At 45.7% G+C, this 15,901-nt stretch overlaps 1 protein-coding gene across 9 annotated transcripts in view; it reads left to right on the forward strand.

Moving 5' to 3' along the window:
* Positions 1-15,901, forward strand: part of stxbp5l (syntaxin binding protein 5L) — a 454,881-nt gene that overhangs the window by 264,722 nt on the left and 174,258 nt on the right. For all 9 annotated transcript variants that reach the window (XM_080203426.1, XM_080203432.1, XM_080203427.1 and 6 more), the window contains 2 exons: positions 2,523-2,740; positions 4,804-4,979. In XM_080203426.1, coding sequence (XP_080059552.1) covers positions 2,523-2,740; positions 4,804-4,979 — 394 coding nt within the window. The remainder of the gene's footprint in view (positions 1-2,522; positions 2,741-4,803; positions 4,980-15,901) is intronic.

A 15,901-nucleotide genomic window follows, 5' to 3' on the forward strand; every position in this document is an offset into this window, starting at 1 on the left:
GAGCCATGGCATTGCAAATTTCTCCATTCTCAGCCCATAGCTCCACACCACTTCAGGGAACTCTGATGACATGTGGGCACACATACTAATAGTCAAAGTAGAGCTACCTTGTTTGTGACTTCTGAGGCTGTACATCTGCGTTCAGCTAAGCAGTCTGAGAATACCCTCCCCCCTCCATGAGGGATTTCACAGAGCTGCCTCTGCCTGTGTCACCTCTTGCTCACTTGTGATGTGCTTTTCACCCAGTTCCACTCTATTTAATTGTGCTTGAGATCTCACAGATGTGTTTCTGTGTAGATGGAGGATGTGCCTGAATTATGATGTAGTGCTGGTTTTGTGACTATAAAGTCAAATGAGGACTCCAGTGATGTTGCTATGGCACAAACATTCTTTCCCCTATATAATTAGCCCAATCGGAGGCATAAGAGATTGTAAGAATTTGCTTCTCACAGCAGATGCATTTGCAGAATTGAAGCTTCCCAATGTAGCCAAAGTTTTGGCATGCTATCAACAGGGAGGAGTACACTCCATCCTCTTCATCTACAGAACTCGATGTTTTCACATCCTCTGAGTGGTTTTCCAATTTCTCTATCACTTGCTTCCGCATGTCCCAACAACTGGCAGGATGTATCAAATAGTACGTCCTTTTAATAAAAACAAAAAACTGCAGGTACTGTAAATCTCAAATAAAAACAGAAAATGCTGGATAAACTTAGTAGCTTTGGCGGCTTCTGTGGAGAGCAAAATACAGTTAACATTTCAAGTCCATATGACACATGAAGGTTCATATGGACTCAAAATGTTAACTTTATTTCCCTCTCCACAGATGCTGCCAGACCTGTGGAGTTGATCCAGCATTTTCTGTCTTTATTACAGCAACTCCCTTAGGCTGTTCACAATAGACAGATTACAGACTGTATTCAACGAGCCTGTATGTGCAAAACTCATCTCAGACATGACATTATGTTCTATGATGCATTTCCATGATTGGACAACACTTGCTGGACAACCCCGAGTGTGGTAAGAATTACACTAACAACAAATTAAGATTATCCGTCAGGCTCACAATCTGGCACACTTGTGCTTGCTAGAAGCTACATATATTCATATGAGGGGACTTGTTCTCTGCAGGCAAAAGAAACTTATCCAGGAATTACATCTTCTTTGAATTAATCTAAAGGCTGGAGGACAAAAGTTGCCTGATAAATTCTCCATGTCAATGCCTCAACTAATCTGAGTTGATTTGTCAACCAATCCACACTCTTTTCTCATGCACTGTAATTTATTGCTCCCTTTGAAATTTAGCATTCATGCATCTGTCCTCATTGGTGCAAGACAACAGCTGGAATTTTCCGGCTATTCACACTGGGGGGGTTCTTCGGTCCTGCCAACAGCACGCACCTGCCCACGGGTTTCCCGCTGGCATGTGGTGACATCAGTGGGAATTCCCATTGACAGTAGCAGATCCAGAGATTTCCGCCACTAGCAAACAATGAGTGACTTCCTGCCGGCAGGTAATATGTGGCTGAGAGGCTGGAGAATCTCACCCATTATGTCCCTTTTTCTACACTATTAATCGATTAAAATTCTCTTTGCTCTGGCCCAATAATATATCATAAGACCAGCCTCAAAAGGACACCAGTGGTGCTTCCTAAAAGATTGTATCTATGAATTGAATTTTGTTTTTGTCATCAACTTTGCAAAAATTGTTTGTCATGCACAAATGCAAAGTTCATCTCAGGAAGATGAAGTAAAGAAAACTGTGCTGAGATAATTAAATAGCAGAGGTTGGATTTTCAAGTCCTACTGATTGCAAGAATGGAGGTGGATGGAGCCTAAAAAATGAGAGGCCAGGCTGCATGCCAGCTTCCCAACACCAGCCACTTTGGCCAAAATGGGTTTGGGATCTGTGTATGGCTCATTAAGAACCCTGTTAAAGACAGATAATGGAGATTGATGGGGGGAGGGGGTGGCAGGTACACAGTGGCAGGCTAGAGTGCCAGCATTCCTGGCAGGCCTGCAGGTCTTCCATGCCAATTTGTGTGGGTACAGCAAAAGGCTGTCCAATTGAGGGCTTTTCAACCCATCCCCATGCGCCACATGATATTGACATGTTTGTTTTTATACTGTTTAATTAAATTTTTACAAACGTCGCCAAAGGTAACCCCTTGTTGAACCGTCCTCTCAGTTATTTATTTAGCTTGTATTGCAGCTGGCTACCTCTCTAATGCTGGAAAGCTTCTGATTGGCCCTCTAGCTTCGAGGGCCCATCATTGTCCTTTATTGAAAAGGAACTATGCGAATTAAGGGCTTAATTTAATGAGTTTCCTATCAGCAGCAGGTTTCTCACTCAAACAGTCCTGACTCCTGTTTTCCATCTCCATTGGGAGACTAGAAAATTGAGAAAAAAGATATTTTTGTTAACTAGTATTAAAGTTTTATTATTAATTTATCAATTGTTCCTTTAAATTGCTGCTGCTGCTTTTTAACATCTGATTTTTTTTTTGCCTATCCATTGTTAGTAACTCTTCAAGTATTATACAAGCTGAAAACCTCCAAAGTGTTTGAAAAGCAAAAATTGAAAGATGCAAAGCAGATTGCAGAGATTGTAGAAGAAGACCCCTATGCTATACAGATGATCAGTTGGTGTCCAGAGAGCAGAGTTTTCTGTGTCGCAGGCATTTCAGCACATGTGATTATTTACAGATTCAGCAAGCATGAAATTACTGCTGAGTTAGTGGTGAGTCTATAAGTCATGGGCTTTTTATTCCTTCCCTTTCTTTTGCCACAAGCAGCAAAGTTACTTCTACGATAAGATACAATTTTAATGGTGATTAGACAAGAATGTTAATGAGTGGAATTATAATTATCAAATGTGAATTGTTTACTGTCATATATACCGTTTGTATTCAATTGCACCAACAGTGAATTTGAATTAATTAATGTGACCTTTGGTGAGTGGGGATATTTATTAATTGTATTAATTTAGTTATTTTTACTTTCCAGGCAGATTAAAACAGTTCAGTATGTATGATGTGTTATAATTCATGTCAGAAACTCCACAAAGTGTTCTGTGAAGTTCGCCTGGGTCATAAGTTTTGCAATTTGAATTTGGCTAGAGTAAGATATGATTCAGCTGACCCACGAGGGAGCTTTTATCAAACAAAAGTTTATTTATGAATACAGTTAACAATGTAGCAATAGCTTTTAACAATTACAAGTAAGGAAAAAAAGTGATAATTATAACCCTTGACAAATATATGAAATGTTCCAAACAAACGAAACTCCTTTAAAAAAAAATCCTTGCTACAGGTTTGGCACAGAAAATACAAATGCTCACATGACGCTGAAACTTAATCCTTTGGTTAGAGAATTAAAACACTGAATTCCCAGCCTTGTAACTTCCAGCAATCCTTGAAGTGGAGAGAATGCCACTGCTGGCCTCAGCTAGTGAACCACTGAAAGAGATAGAATTCTCACTCCAGGAAGGCAAGAAGACCTTCCGGCTAGCCAGTGGAATTTGAAATACAGGGAGAGAAAAAAACAGAACTCTGCTTTTCAGTCTGATGTCCAAACAACTTTTAAATTAAAACATCAGCCAGCAGCCCAAAACTGAAAATAAAAAATCTCCTGTCACCTGACTGTCAATCATTCTTTCTCCAACAATTCTCTGTTATAAAAAAATCCCAGGAAGTACCTGAGGCCCAGAGTAAAAATAAACAAAACCCCATTTAAACCACTGAAGCAGCAATAAAAGGACTGCTAAGCAGGAACCCATACCACAATGAAGAAAACCTGCTCACAATCAGCCAATAACATGATTTTTGTAAAAAAATTCTTAAAGGCAACTTGCATTAGAAATGTAGATGGATATTGCTTCTACACTTTGTAGATATTTTGTACAATTCATATATCATTAGTGAGATAAAGCAGAAATATCAGAATGACAAAGAAAGTTGGGCGGTTGCAGATGGGGGAAGTCAAGAGGGAGTTTGGGTGAGGGAGGAGAGGTTGCAGGAGGGTGAGGGGGTGGTTTATGAGTGAGATTCTTCAGTTATGATGAAAGATTATTAACCAAAAACATTAACTCTGTTTCTCCTCCACATTGCTCATTGACTTGCTGAGTATTTCCAGCATTTTTTTGCTTTCATTACATTAACTCCCTTGTTGCGATTAGTGCATTGCCTGCATCAGCCACTTTTGCTATTATTGTTGATGCTACCTGGCAACAACTATGAAGATTGAGTTGTCTAAGTGAGCTAAGTGAGAGATGGGTGCAGAGATATCATCTGCCGCTAGACTACTTACAGTAACCATGCATTTAAATATGACATACAGTAGCTGCTATATTTTGAATAGCAACATATATTGACTTAGAAATTCAGGATTCCACTTTTTTGGATGTGTGGGACAGAACATAAAGTGAAATTTATGTTCCACCAGATATTGGCCCTCAGTTCTCATTGTAACGGGCCCAGTGTGGCACAACTGCTTCCCATCAAAGACTGGAAAAAGATCATAGGCTAGATTTTCCCAATTTGGCCATGCTACTCCTGGACAAATAGCAGGTGAAGACTGCTGACATCTTCCCAAAGTGTGGAAAAATCAGAAGGTCGTTTGATCCGAGGACACTCATGCTGTGGGATATGAGTGAAGGCCTGAGAACAGACTTCCATCCTGCAATTTGTGTGTCATGGTGAAAACTACAGGGATGAAAAACTGCGAGTTAAATGTATTTGTCAGAAGTTTTCCTTCAGGCAAAAAATCGTGCTCAATATTTTCCTGAAATCTTTGTGTTTCTAGACTCTGGAACTGCGATTACAGTATGAAGTTGAAGATGTTGTTACTCCTGAGCCAGAATCAGTACCAACAATCACTGATACTTCTTCACAGCTTTCCTTTTCAAAAACCCCAGCTTTATCCAGTAGTGCAAATGCATTAACACCAGAAGGAGTAAAGGACAACATCCCATGTCTCAAGTAAGGGTGTGAGATAAATACTGCCTTAGTATATTGCTTCATTTATGTTCTCTTTCAACCAAGAGAAAGGAAGATTCTGAATTTAAATGTGACATTTGGTAATGCATGTAAAATGGCTGCTATACATTGAGTAATGATTTAAAATATATTGACTCAAATTCAGGACTACCCATTTTTGGGTGTGCAGGACACAATGTGAGGTAAAATTCAAGTTTCATCAGATATTGGTCCTCAGGCCTCATTATAATGGGTGCACTGTGGCACAACTGCCTCCGATCGAAGACTGGAAAAAGACCATAAACTGGATTTTCCTAATTTTGTCTATGCTCCTCAGGAGAAGTGGCAGATGAAGGTTGCTAGTACCTCCCCAAATTGAGAAAAAATGGTCTATATCTTGTATCAATTACATTTTATGATCATATACCAGGAGGGTTAGAGGTGAGGGAAAATGGGGGGATTTGAGTTGATTGGGAATGGGGGAAAGTTGGAGGGGGGACTGGATGGTTAGATATGGGGGAGGACAAGAGGGAGTTTGAATGAGGGAGGAGAGGTTGCAGGAGGGTGAGGGGGTGTCTGATGAGGGAAATTGGAGATGGGATTGGAGGTAATTTGAGGGTGGGGCATCATTTTTAAGGTTTAGTACCACAAAACCAGTAGTGGGAAATTGTACATGGAGCCTGAAGAGATAGGAGAGGCACTAAATGAATATTTTTCGTCAGTATTCACACAGGAAAAAGTCAATGTAGTCGAGGAGAATACTGAGATAAAGGCTTTTAGACTAGATGGGGTTGAGGCACTTAAGGAGGAGGTGTTAGCAATTCTTGAAAGAATGAAAATCGATAAGTCCCCTGGGCCAGATGGGATTTACCCTAGGATTCTCTGGGAGGCTGGGGAGGAGATTGCAGAGCCTTTGGCTTTGATCTTCATGTCGTCATTGGCTACAGGTATAGTGCCAGAAGACTGGAGGATAACAAATGTTGTCCCCTTGTTGAAGAAGGGGAGTCGAGACCATCCTGGGAATTATAGACCGGTGAGCCTTACTTCTGTTGTGGGCAAAGTTTTGGAAAGAATTATAAGAGATAGGACTTATCATCTAGAGAGAAATAAATTGATTAGGGATAGTCAACACGGTTTTGTGAAGGGTAGGTCATGCCTCACAAACCTTATCGAGTTCTTTGAGAAGGTGACCAAAGAGGTGGATAAGGGTAAGGCAGTTGACATAGTGTATATGGATTTTAGCAAAGCTTTTGATAAGGTTCCCCATGGTAGGCTACTGCAGAAAATGCAGATACATGGGATTGAGGGTGATTTAGCAGTTTGGATCAGGAATTGGCTAGCTGATAGAAGACAGAGGGTGATGGTTGATGGAAAATATTCAACCTGGAGTTCAGTTACAAGTGATGTGCCTCAGGGATCTGTTTTGGGGCCACTGCTGTTTGTCATTTTTATAAATGACCTAGTTGAGGGTGTAGAAGGATGGATTAGTAAATTTGCTGAACACACCAAAGTTGGAGGAGTTGTAGACAGTGAGGATGGATGTTACAGTTTGCAGAGGGACACAGATAAGCTGCAGAGCTGGGCTGAGAGGTGGCAAATGGAGTTTAATGCGGAAAAGTGTGAGATGATTCACTTTGGTAAGAGTAACAGGAGTACAGAATATAGGGCTAATGGAAGGACTCTTGGTAGTGTCGATGGGCAGAGAGATCTCGGTGTGCATGTGCATAGATCCCTGAAAGTTGGCACCCAGGCTGATAAGGTTGTTAAGAAGGCGTACAGTGTATTATCTTTTATTGGTAGAGAGATTGAATTTCGGAGCCATGAGATCATGTTGCAACTGTACAAAACTCTGGTGCGGCCGCACTTGGAGTATTGCGTACAGTTCTGGTCGCCGCATTATAAGAAAGATGTGGAAGCGTTGGAAAGGGTGCAGAGGAGGTTTACCAGGATGTTGCCTGGTATGGTGGGAAGGTTTTATGAGGAAAGGCTGAGGGACTTGAGGTTATTTTCATTGGAGAGAAGAAGGTTAAGAGGTGACCTGATTGAGGCATACAAGATGATCAGAAGGTCAGATAGGGTAGACAGTGAGGGCCTTTTTCCTCAGATGGTGATGGCTAACACGAGGGGACATAGCTTTAAATTGAGCGGTAGTAATTATAGGACAGATGTCAGAGGTGGGTTCTTTACTCAGAGGGTAGTAAGGGCGTGGAATGTCCTGCCTGCAGCAGTTGTGGACTTGCCAACTTTAAGGGCGTTCATATGGTCAGTGGGTAGGCATATGGATAACATTGGATTAGTTTAGGTTAGAGGGTCATTAGATTGGTTCCACTGGTCGGCGCAACACGAGGGCCGAAGGGCCTGTGCTGCGCTGTAATGTTCTATGTTCTAAAATTAAATACCGTACATTTTGAAAATTCTTTTTTGAATTAAACCAGCACACAGATAGGAGACTAAAGGTGAGGTCCTCATTTTGAGACCAAATGCAGTGGTGGGTGGCTCCAGTGGCACCTGTCCTGCCATCCAGAATGGTGGAATCCCATGCCAGATTCTGCATTTGGAACCTAATTATTATGTACAAGTGAGTTCTCCTGGCTGGCCAGCAGCTGATTATCCATCAGCACGCCCTCAGCTGATGGGTTTTGAAAGTTGTAGTCAAACATGATCCAACACACTCATATCATTCTCTCCAACCCACCTGTCTTCACCAGACCATGCAGAATGTCAGCGACCCAAAGGCAAAAGGCCATCAGCCTCAAGAAGAAGGCAGCACCAGCTTTTAGTGTCAGGGCGCATGAGGCCCTTATTCAATGAGTGTGGGCCCACTGGCATGTCCTTTACCCTATGGTTGGCTCAAAGAAGCACACCAATCTCAGCTTTCTGGCCTGAGAGCTGATTATCCAGGAGGTCAGTGCAGCTGTCACCTACCAACGAAGTGCCATTCAATGCAAGGAGCAAATGAATGATCTCAGCCACACGGCAAGGAAGTCCTTTCTCAGTTTACTCCGCTATTAAACACTCAGCATGGCATCATGCACTCAAATGGTTACTCTCTTCACAAACCTTTGGTTGTGGAAGACACTCTCTCAACAGGACTTTCACAATATCACCATCCCATCTGTCTTATTGCTTGAACTTCGATCTCTGTCTCTTCTGGGCAGGGAGACATGAATATCATCCAATCTCTGCTCCATCCTCTCTGATCATGTCTCTTTCTTTTGGCTCCATACAAGCCAAACTTGCTCATAACAAGTGAGAGCGAGCCCAGATAGGGAGGGATGACAGAAATCATCAGCCTCATCAAGTTTGAGTTCTGCAGAGCTTGCCAACAAGGACTGGGATTGCTACTGTGGTGACTCAGAGTTTGGCCTCTTGCAACAATCAAGCATGGATCTCAGCTCCATTGCTTCACCCAATCCTAAAACTCACACTGAGTGCTATGAACTCTAACTCAGCTTCAGTTCATCGACTTGAACTGTACTTTTGTCTTTTGCAGGTACAAGCAGACCATGGCCAGCTAGCCCAGCAACTCTGAGTCCCCGGAGCACATCTAAGTTTCTGGGGGCTCAGGAAGAACTGTCATAGCGCTCATCCACACCTTCCACCAGCACAGAGACATACACGTCAGTGGGGCATAGTTCAAGGTTAGGATTGTGGTCACTTTCTGTAGAACTCCTCACAGATAAGTCCCTGCAGCATTTAGAGGCAGGGACATTCCTAGTCAGATGTTGAACTTCTAGAAGCAGCTGTCTGCTCACTGGTAGGGATGCAAAGGGAAGCATCTTCTTGACAACACACAAGGGTCTACTACTACCAAGAGGCACTGAAGTTGACACTTGGTAGCAGTGGAAGGGAAGCAGTGGAACATTGGGCAGAGTTTCAATAGTCACTTGTCAGAGGAGAGCGCATTATGAAGGAATCCCTCTGTATTCTGTCTGATGTCATGGCCCTGACAGTGAAGCACCTCAGGGCCAAATGGGAAGGTTGACAACCACCCATGGAGACCTTGGCCCTGCTGGATTTATGCCCGGCCATGCACTCCATAGCCACGCACTCTGTTGAACAACTTCAAATGAAGGTGGGGACTGGGCAACTTGCTCTCCATGTACCCCATTTCCTGCATGCACCCACAGGCACTCACAGGAATGATGACCGTCAGCTACACACCTTGGAGATCTCCATGAAGGACATTCCAAAGGTGTGCAGCTGCTCAGAATTCCCTCTGCCTGTGCCTACATCAACTCCAGCAATACAAGCCACTGAAGGTGCTTTTGCCTTTAAGCAGGACACCCTTGGGCAACTGAGCGCTTCCAGGGCTTGGGCCTCTAAAGGATGTCTACCAGAATGCCTCTGCTCCTGTTGTGGATGTCAGGGTTGCACCAAGGTTTAGTGGAAGGATTAGGAAAAAGTTTAAAATGTTTTGATATCATCTCAGGGTCATGGATGCTCCATCGCTCTGAATAAGTTGAACTTTTTGAAAACCGTTCCATGGGTATTTGAATGTAGTCCTCTTATTCTGAGGTTCAACCTCTCTTGCACTCATGAGTGTCTCCATTTAAGATTCACATTCATGTGATGTCAACTTCAGTGCCACTTGGTGGTAGACCCTTGTGTGTTGTCAAGAAGATGTATATAATTCTTTATTCAGAATATTTGATGGGTAAGTTCTTAATCATTGGTCCTCAAGAGATATCAATGACTAATTTGGGGTCATCATCTTTGTGACTCTGCACATGAGGGTTTCCTGATGTACATACACAATACGTAGACTTTAGGATGAGCACCCTATCTGCACTGGTCTGCACGTCCTTTGCAGCAGTGTTTGTATCCTTATATGGCATAGAAAACGACAGCCTCAATTCATTGCTGTTCTTCCTTACTGGACTTTTAAGTTGACAGAGTGCGCATGTTATCAGGAGAGTATAGACCACAGCTAAGATCAGACTGTAGTGAGCACTTAAGGCTCAAGTGTGAATGCAGGAACCCTCTTTTCATTGACTTCAGAGGGAATAGCCGAAACATCACAAAATGACTTGAAGGGCTAGAGGATTGTCCCCTGACAATCAAACTTAGTTTTCCTCTTGGGACTTTTAGTTATGAGATTATCACAGGAACCCCTCCCACATGTTTAGTAAGAACTTACCTTGTGTTTAGTAACTTTACCTTGTGTTTAGAACTTTAGTGTTTAGTAAGAACTTACCTTGTAGAACTGTTAGATTCATTTAAAAGCATTTTCGCGGGCTTTTTGTGTTTACCACTTTAAGAATTCAAAGGGAGTGGATATCAGGGATTTGTGGGTAAGCAGGCTTTTAAACAGCGCCAGGTTTAAAAGGAGGCCTGGTGTAGACAGCGGGCAGCGTCGGAGCAGGCAGCGTAGTGAGAGGGAAGCAGAGTGAGCTACTAGGGCTTAGGATCAAAGGGCTTGGGAGAAAAGGGCCAGGTAGGTTTGCGTTGAAATCGGTGTTCAGTAGTACTACAGGGAAGAATGGAGGGACATGTGACGTGCTGTTTCTGTATGATGTGGGAGCTGGTGGACCCCAGGGTCCTTCCCAGTGACTATGTCTGCAGTAAGTGCAGGTTGCTGGAGGAGCTCCAGCTCAAGGTAGATGAGCTGGCCTCTGAGCTACAGACACTGAGACTCATCAGGGGGAGGGAGGGTGCCATTGATAATGGGGTGCAAGAGACATCCACACCCCCTAGACTGGCTAACTGTTAAGGGTCAGGAACAGGAGGGGGGCTGCTGAGAGGGGGAAGGAGGGTGGGGACCGGAGGAAGGAGGGTGGGGACCAAATGCCTCAGCCTCTTAATCTGCATAACAGGTTTGAGGTTCTTGCTTCCAGTGTGGACAAGAACGAGGGCTGTGAGGTTGGTGAGCAAACTGCACACGGTACTGTGATAGAACAAAGAACAAAGAACAACCCAGCACGGGAAACAGGCCCTTCGGCCCAACGAGCCCGCGCCGCCGCATCGCCCTACACCTATCCTACCCTGCATGTCTACGAATGGGACCCTACTCAGTCAGATTCAGGGAAGAAATAGTGTCAATTTGGTGGAAACCAATTAGCCTAAGAGCACATCTTTGGGGTGTGGGAGGAAACCGGAGCGCCCGGAGGAAACCCACGCAACCACAGGGAGAATGCGCAAACTCCCACAGACACAGGCCCAAATCCATGTATCTGCACAGCTAGCAGTGCTAGTCACTGAGCTGTTGTGGAGCCCGTCTATCGGTCCAGGATCAAGCACACACACCGACATGAAGTACTAGGCCACTCCTGGACTTCCAAGAGCAGCCCACGCACAACCCGCCGTGTGCATGCCCCTCGCTTGACACGAGGTGGACCTCCACCTGTGGAATAAAGACAAAACATATTAGTTATACAGCCTGCCCTTCCGGTGTCTCCCGAGGTTTACCCTATTTAATAGCCCCTACCATATCCCTCCATTCCCGTTTCACTCATATGCCTATCTAACTGCATCTTAAACGAGTCCAACGTGCCTGCCTCCACCACCCTACTCGGTAGCGCATTCCAGACCCCCACAACTCTCTGTGTAAAGAACCTTCCTCTTACCTCCAAATTATACCTCCCCCCCCTCACCCTTAATTGATGACCTCTTGTGTTCGTACCCAGTCTAGGGAGCAGTCTCTCACTATTAACTCTATCTATTCCCTTCAGTATCTTATATACCTCTATCATGTCCCCTCTCAATCTCCTTCTTTCCAAGGAGAATAGCCCCAGTCTCTTCAGTCTCTCCTCGTAACCCAGTCCCCCCATGCCAGGCAACATCCTGGTAAACCTCCTCTGCACCCTTTCCAGAGACTCCACGTCCTTCCGGTAACAAGGTGACCAGAACTGGACGCAGTACTCCAAATGCGGTCTAACCAACGTTCTGTATAACTGAAGCATTAGACGGCAGCTTTTATACTCTAAGCCCCTTCCTATAAAGGCTAACATCCCATAAGCCTTCCTAACAACGTTCTCCACTTGTGACACAACCTTCATGGATTTGTGGACCTGCACTCCCAGGTCTCTCTGTACATCTATACTCCTAATCGGCCTACCTTTTATCACATAACTCCTCTCTGCATTATTCCTTCCAAAATGCATCACCTCGCATTTGTCAGGATTAAATGCCATCTGCCACCTATCTGCCCACTGCACCAACCTATCTATATCCTGTTGTATCACCTGACAATCCAGTTCTGTACCCGCCAACCCTGCCATCTTGGTGTCATCAGCAAACTTGCTGATCACACCACCTACTCCCTCTTCTAAGTCATTTATGTAGACTACAAAGAGGAGAGGTCCCAGTACCGAGCCCTGCGGCACACCACTGGTCACTGGCCTCCAGCCCGACAAGGTACCCTCCACAACTACCCTCTGTCTTCTATTTCCCAACCAGTTTTCAATCCACCTAACTGCCTGGCCTCGTATCCCATGCGCCTTAACCTTTTCTACCAGCCTACCGTGAGGGACTTTGTCAAACGCCTTACTGAAATCCATGTAGATGACATCAACGGCTCTCCCATCGTCAACCGTTCTTGTCACCTCCTCAAAGAATTCCACCAGATTCGTAAGGCAAGACCTCCCTCTAACAAAGCCATGTTGCGTATCCCTAATCAGATCGCAACGCTCCAAATGCTCATACATCCTACCCCTAAGTATTTTTTCCATTAACTTCCCTACCACCGACGTCAAACTCACTGGCCTATAATTCCCAGGGTTATCCCTACTACCTTTTTTGAACAACGGGACCACATTTGCTACCCTCCAGTCTTCTGGGACCTCACCTGTGTCCAAAGAAGAGACAAAGATGTGCGCCAGAGGCCCAGCAATTTCATCTTTCGCCTCCCTAAGCAGCCTGGGATAAATACCATCAGGCCCCGGAGCTTTATCCGTCCTTACGCTACCTAAAAGCCCTAGCACTTCCTCTCTCGTAATAACTATATCCTGCAACTGAACCTCCGCTCCCTCCAAGAGACCGCACGATTCCGAACCCCTCTCCTTCGTGAATACCGACGCAAAGTATTCATTCAGGAGCTCCCCCATTCCCTCCGACTCAATACACAACTCTCCACTCTTGTCCCTAAGAGGACCAATTTTCCCTCTAACTACTCTCTTGCCTCTAATATAGGAATAAAATGCCTTAGGATTATCCTTAATCCTACCGGCCAAAGCCATCTCATGTCCTCTCTTCGCCCTTCTAATTCCCCTTTTTAGCTCCCTCCTACTCTCTCTATATTCCTCCAGCGCACACTCCGTACCCATTTGTTTTGACCTATCATACGCCTCCCTCTTCTTCCTAACCAAGTCTTCAATATCCCCCGTAATCCACGGCTCTCTAATCCTACCTTTCCCATCCTTTCGCTTAACCGGAACAAACCTCCCCTGCAACCATTTCATTTTGTCCCTAAAAGCCTCCCACTTGCCAACCGTGGACTTGCCAGCTAACAGTCCCTCCCAGTCAGTTTGCTGCAGCTCCCTCCTAATCCTGCCATAGCTCGCCTTTCCCCAGTTCAGCACACTTCCGCTTGGACGGCACTCGTCCCTTTCCATTTTTATCCTAAAGTAGACGGACTTGTGGTCACTGTTCGCCACATGTTCGCCTACCTCTACCTCACCCACCTGCCCTGGCTCGTTTCCCAACACTAAATCCAGTATAGCCCCTCCCCTAGTCGGGCAAGTTACATACTGTTCTAGCGACCTTTCCATAACACATTTCACAAACTCCTCTCCCTCCGTACCCCCAGCTCTAGGCCCCCTCCAATTCACTCCGGGAAAATTAAAATCACCCACTACAACCACTCTATTCTTTCTGCACCTGTCCAAAATGCCCCTGCAAATTCCCTCCTCCACTGACTTTGGGCTGTTGGGTGGCCTATAGTACACCCCTAGCAGTGTGATCTCTCCCTTTTTATTCCTCAACTCCACCCACAGCGACTCAATCCCTATCTCTTCCATATCGCCCTCCCTCTGCACTATTGTGATGTTTTCCTTGACTAACAGTGCCACCCCTCCACCTCTCTTCAACCCTCCTCTGTCACACCTAAAACACCTGTACCCAGGAACATTCAGCTGCCAGTCCTGCCCTTCCCGTAACCACGTCTCCGTTACAGCCACCACATCCAACTGCCTCACAAACATCAAGGCCCTAAGCTCATCCGTTTTCCCTGCCACACTCCTAGCATTGAAACAGACACAGTTCAACCCACAAACGTCCCTCGGAACCACCTTCTCCCTTATAATTTTCCTTTCACCCGTCTCTCTCCCAGCCACCTCCCCACCCCCCCTCCCTATTAGTTTAAATCATTCCTGAACACCCCAGCTAACCTCCCTGCTAAGACACTAGTCCCCCTCCCGTTCAAATCCTCCCCACCCCTCCTGTACAGTTGCCTTTCTCTCCTAAACACCTCCCAATGATCTACATAAGTAAACCCCTCTACCCTACACCAGTCCCTCAACCATGCATTCAACTGCATGATCTCGTCATTCTTAGCCCTGCTCATACTGGGCAGCAACCCAGACAGTGCCACCCTAGAGGTCCTGCCCTTTAGTTTGGCCCCCAACTCCCTAAATTGCCTACGGACCTCTCCCCTACTCCTCCTTCCTATATCCCCTTCCCCTACGTGTACTATGACCTCTGCCTGGGTCCCCTCCCCTTTCAAAATTCCCTCTACCCTTTCCATTATATCTTTTACCCCTGCTCCAGGGAGGCAGACCACCATCTTGGAGTCGCGCCCTTGCCCACAGAACCTCCTATCAATCCCTCGGACCCTCCCATCCCCTACCACTATCACCTTACCAGACCCTTTCCGTCCCTCTAAATCAGTCTCCCCTTCATTCCTATTTTTCTGTGCCCCTGCCGACGAACCTTGGGGGGCCTCCGGGGAGGCCGGACACAGGACATAGGCAAAGAGAAGGTGAAAAGGAATGTAGTAGTAATTGGGGGTAGTGTGGTTAAGGGTATTGACACTGTCCTTTGTCACAATGACAAAGAGCACAGAAGGGTGTGTTGTCTGCCTGGTGCTCGGGTCCAGGATGTCGCATCTGGGCTGCAGAGGAACCTGGAGTGGGAGGGTGAGAATCCGGTCGCTGTAGTATATGTGGGTGCCAACGACGTAGGCAAAATGCGAACTGAGGATCTGGGGAGGGAGTATGAAAAGCTGGGAATGGAATTAAAAAGTAGAACCGACAAGGTGGTTATCTCTGGACTACTGCCTGAACCGTGTGCAGGCGGGCGTAGGGTTGATAAGATTAAGTGAATGGGTGGCTCAGGGATTGGTGTGGGAGGAATGGGTTTGAATTTATGGGGCATTGGCACCAGTATTGGAGTAGGTGGGACCTGTTCAGTTGGGATGGGGTTGGTCTGAACCCTGCTGGGACCAGAGTCCTGGCGAATCGTGTAGATAGGACTGTAGATAGGGCTTTAAACTAATTGGGGGGGGTGGGGGGGGGGGGGGTGCGAGGGTAGGTGAAATTACGGGGTCCAAAGTAAAGGAGAGGGTACAGGCAAGGGAAGAGGCCAAGGATGTCCCAATAATAAGGGGAGTAGGGGGCGTGAGTAAGGTTGGTGGCGTTCTGGCAAATAGGGTACAGGTGAAGGCTGGGATGAAGGCACTTTATCTGAATGCATGAAGCATTCGGAATAAAGTGAATGAGCAGGTGGCGCAGATTAGCATAAATGGATATGATCTGGTGGCCATTACAGAGACGTGGCTGCAAGGTGACAGGGACTGGGAGCTGAATGTACAGGGGTATCAAGTGTTTAGGAAGGATAGACGGGAGGAAAAAAGGGGGGGGTCGTAGCTCTGCTGATTAAGGATAGCATCAGGGTGGTAGTAAGGGATGATATAGGAGCCAAAGAGCAGAAAGTGGAATTGTTGTGGGTGGAGATTAGGAACAGCAAAGGGAGGAAGACGCTGGTGGGTG

This window comes from Carcharhinus amblyrhynchos, chromosome 15 (genome assembly GCF_965287045.1).
Source record: "Carcharhinus amblyrhynchos chromosome 15, sCarAmb.v2.hapA, whole genome shotgun sequence".
Lineage (NCBI taxonomy): Eukaryota > Metazoa > Chordata > Chondrichthyes > Carcharhiniformes > Carcharhinidae > Carcharhinus > Carcharhinus amblyrhynchos.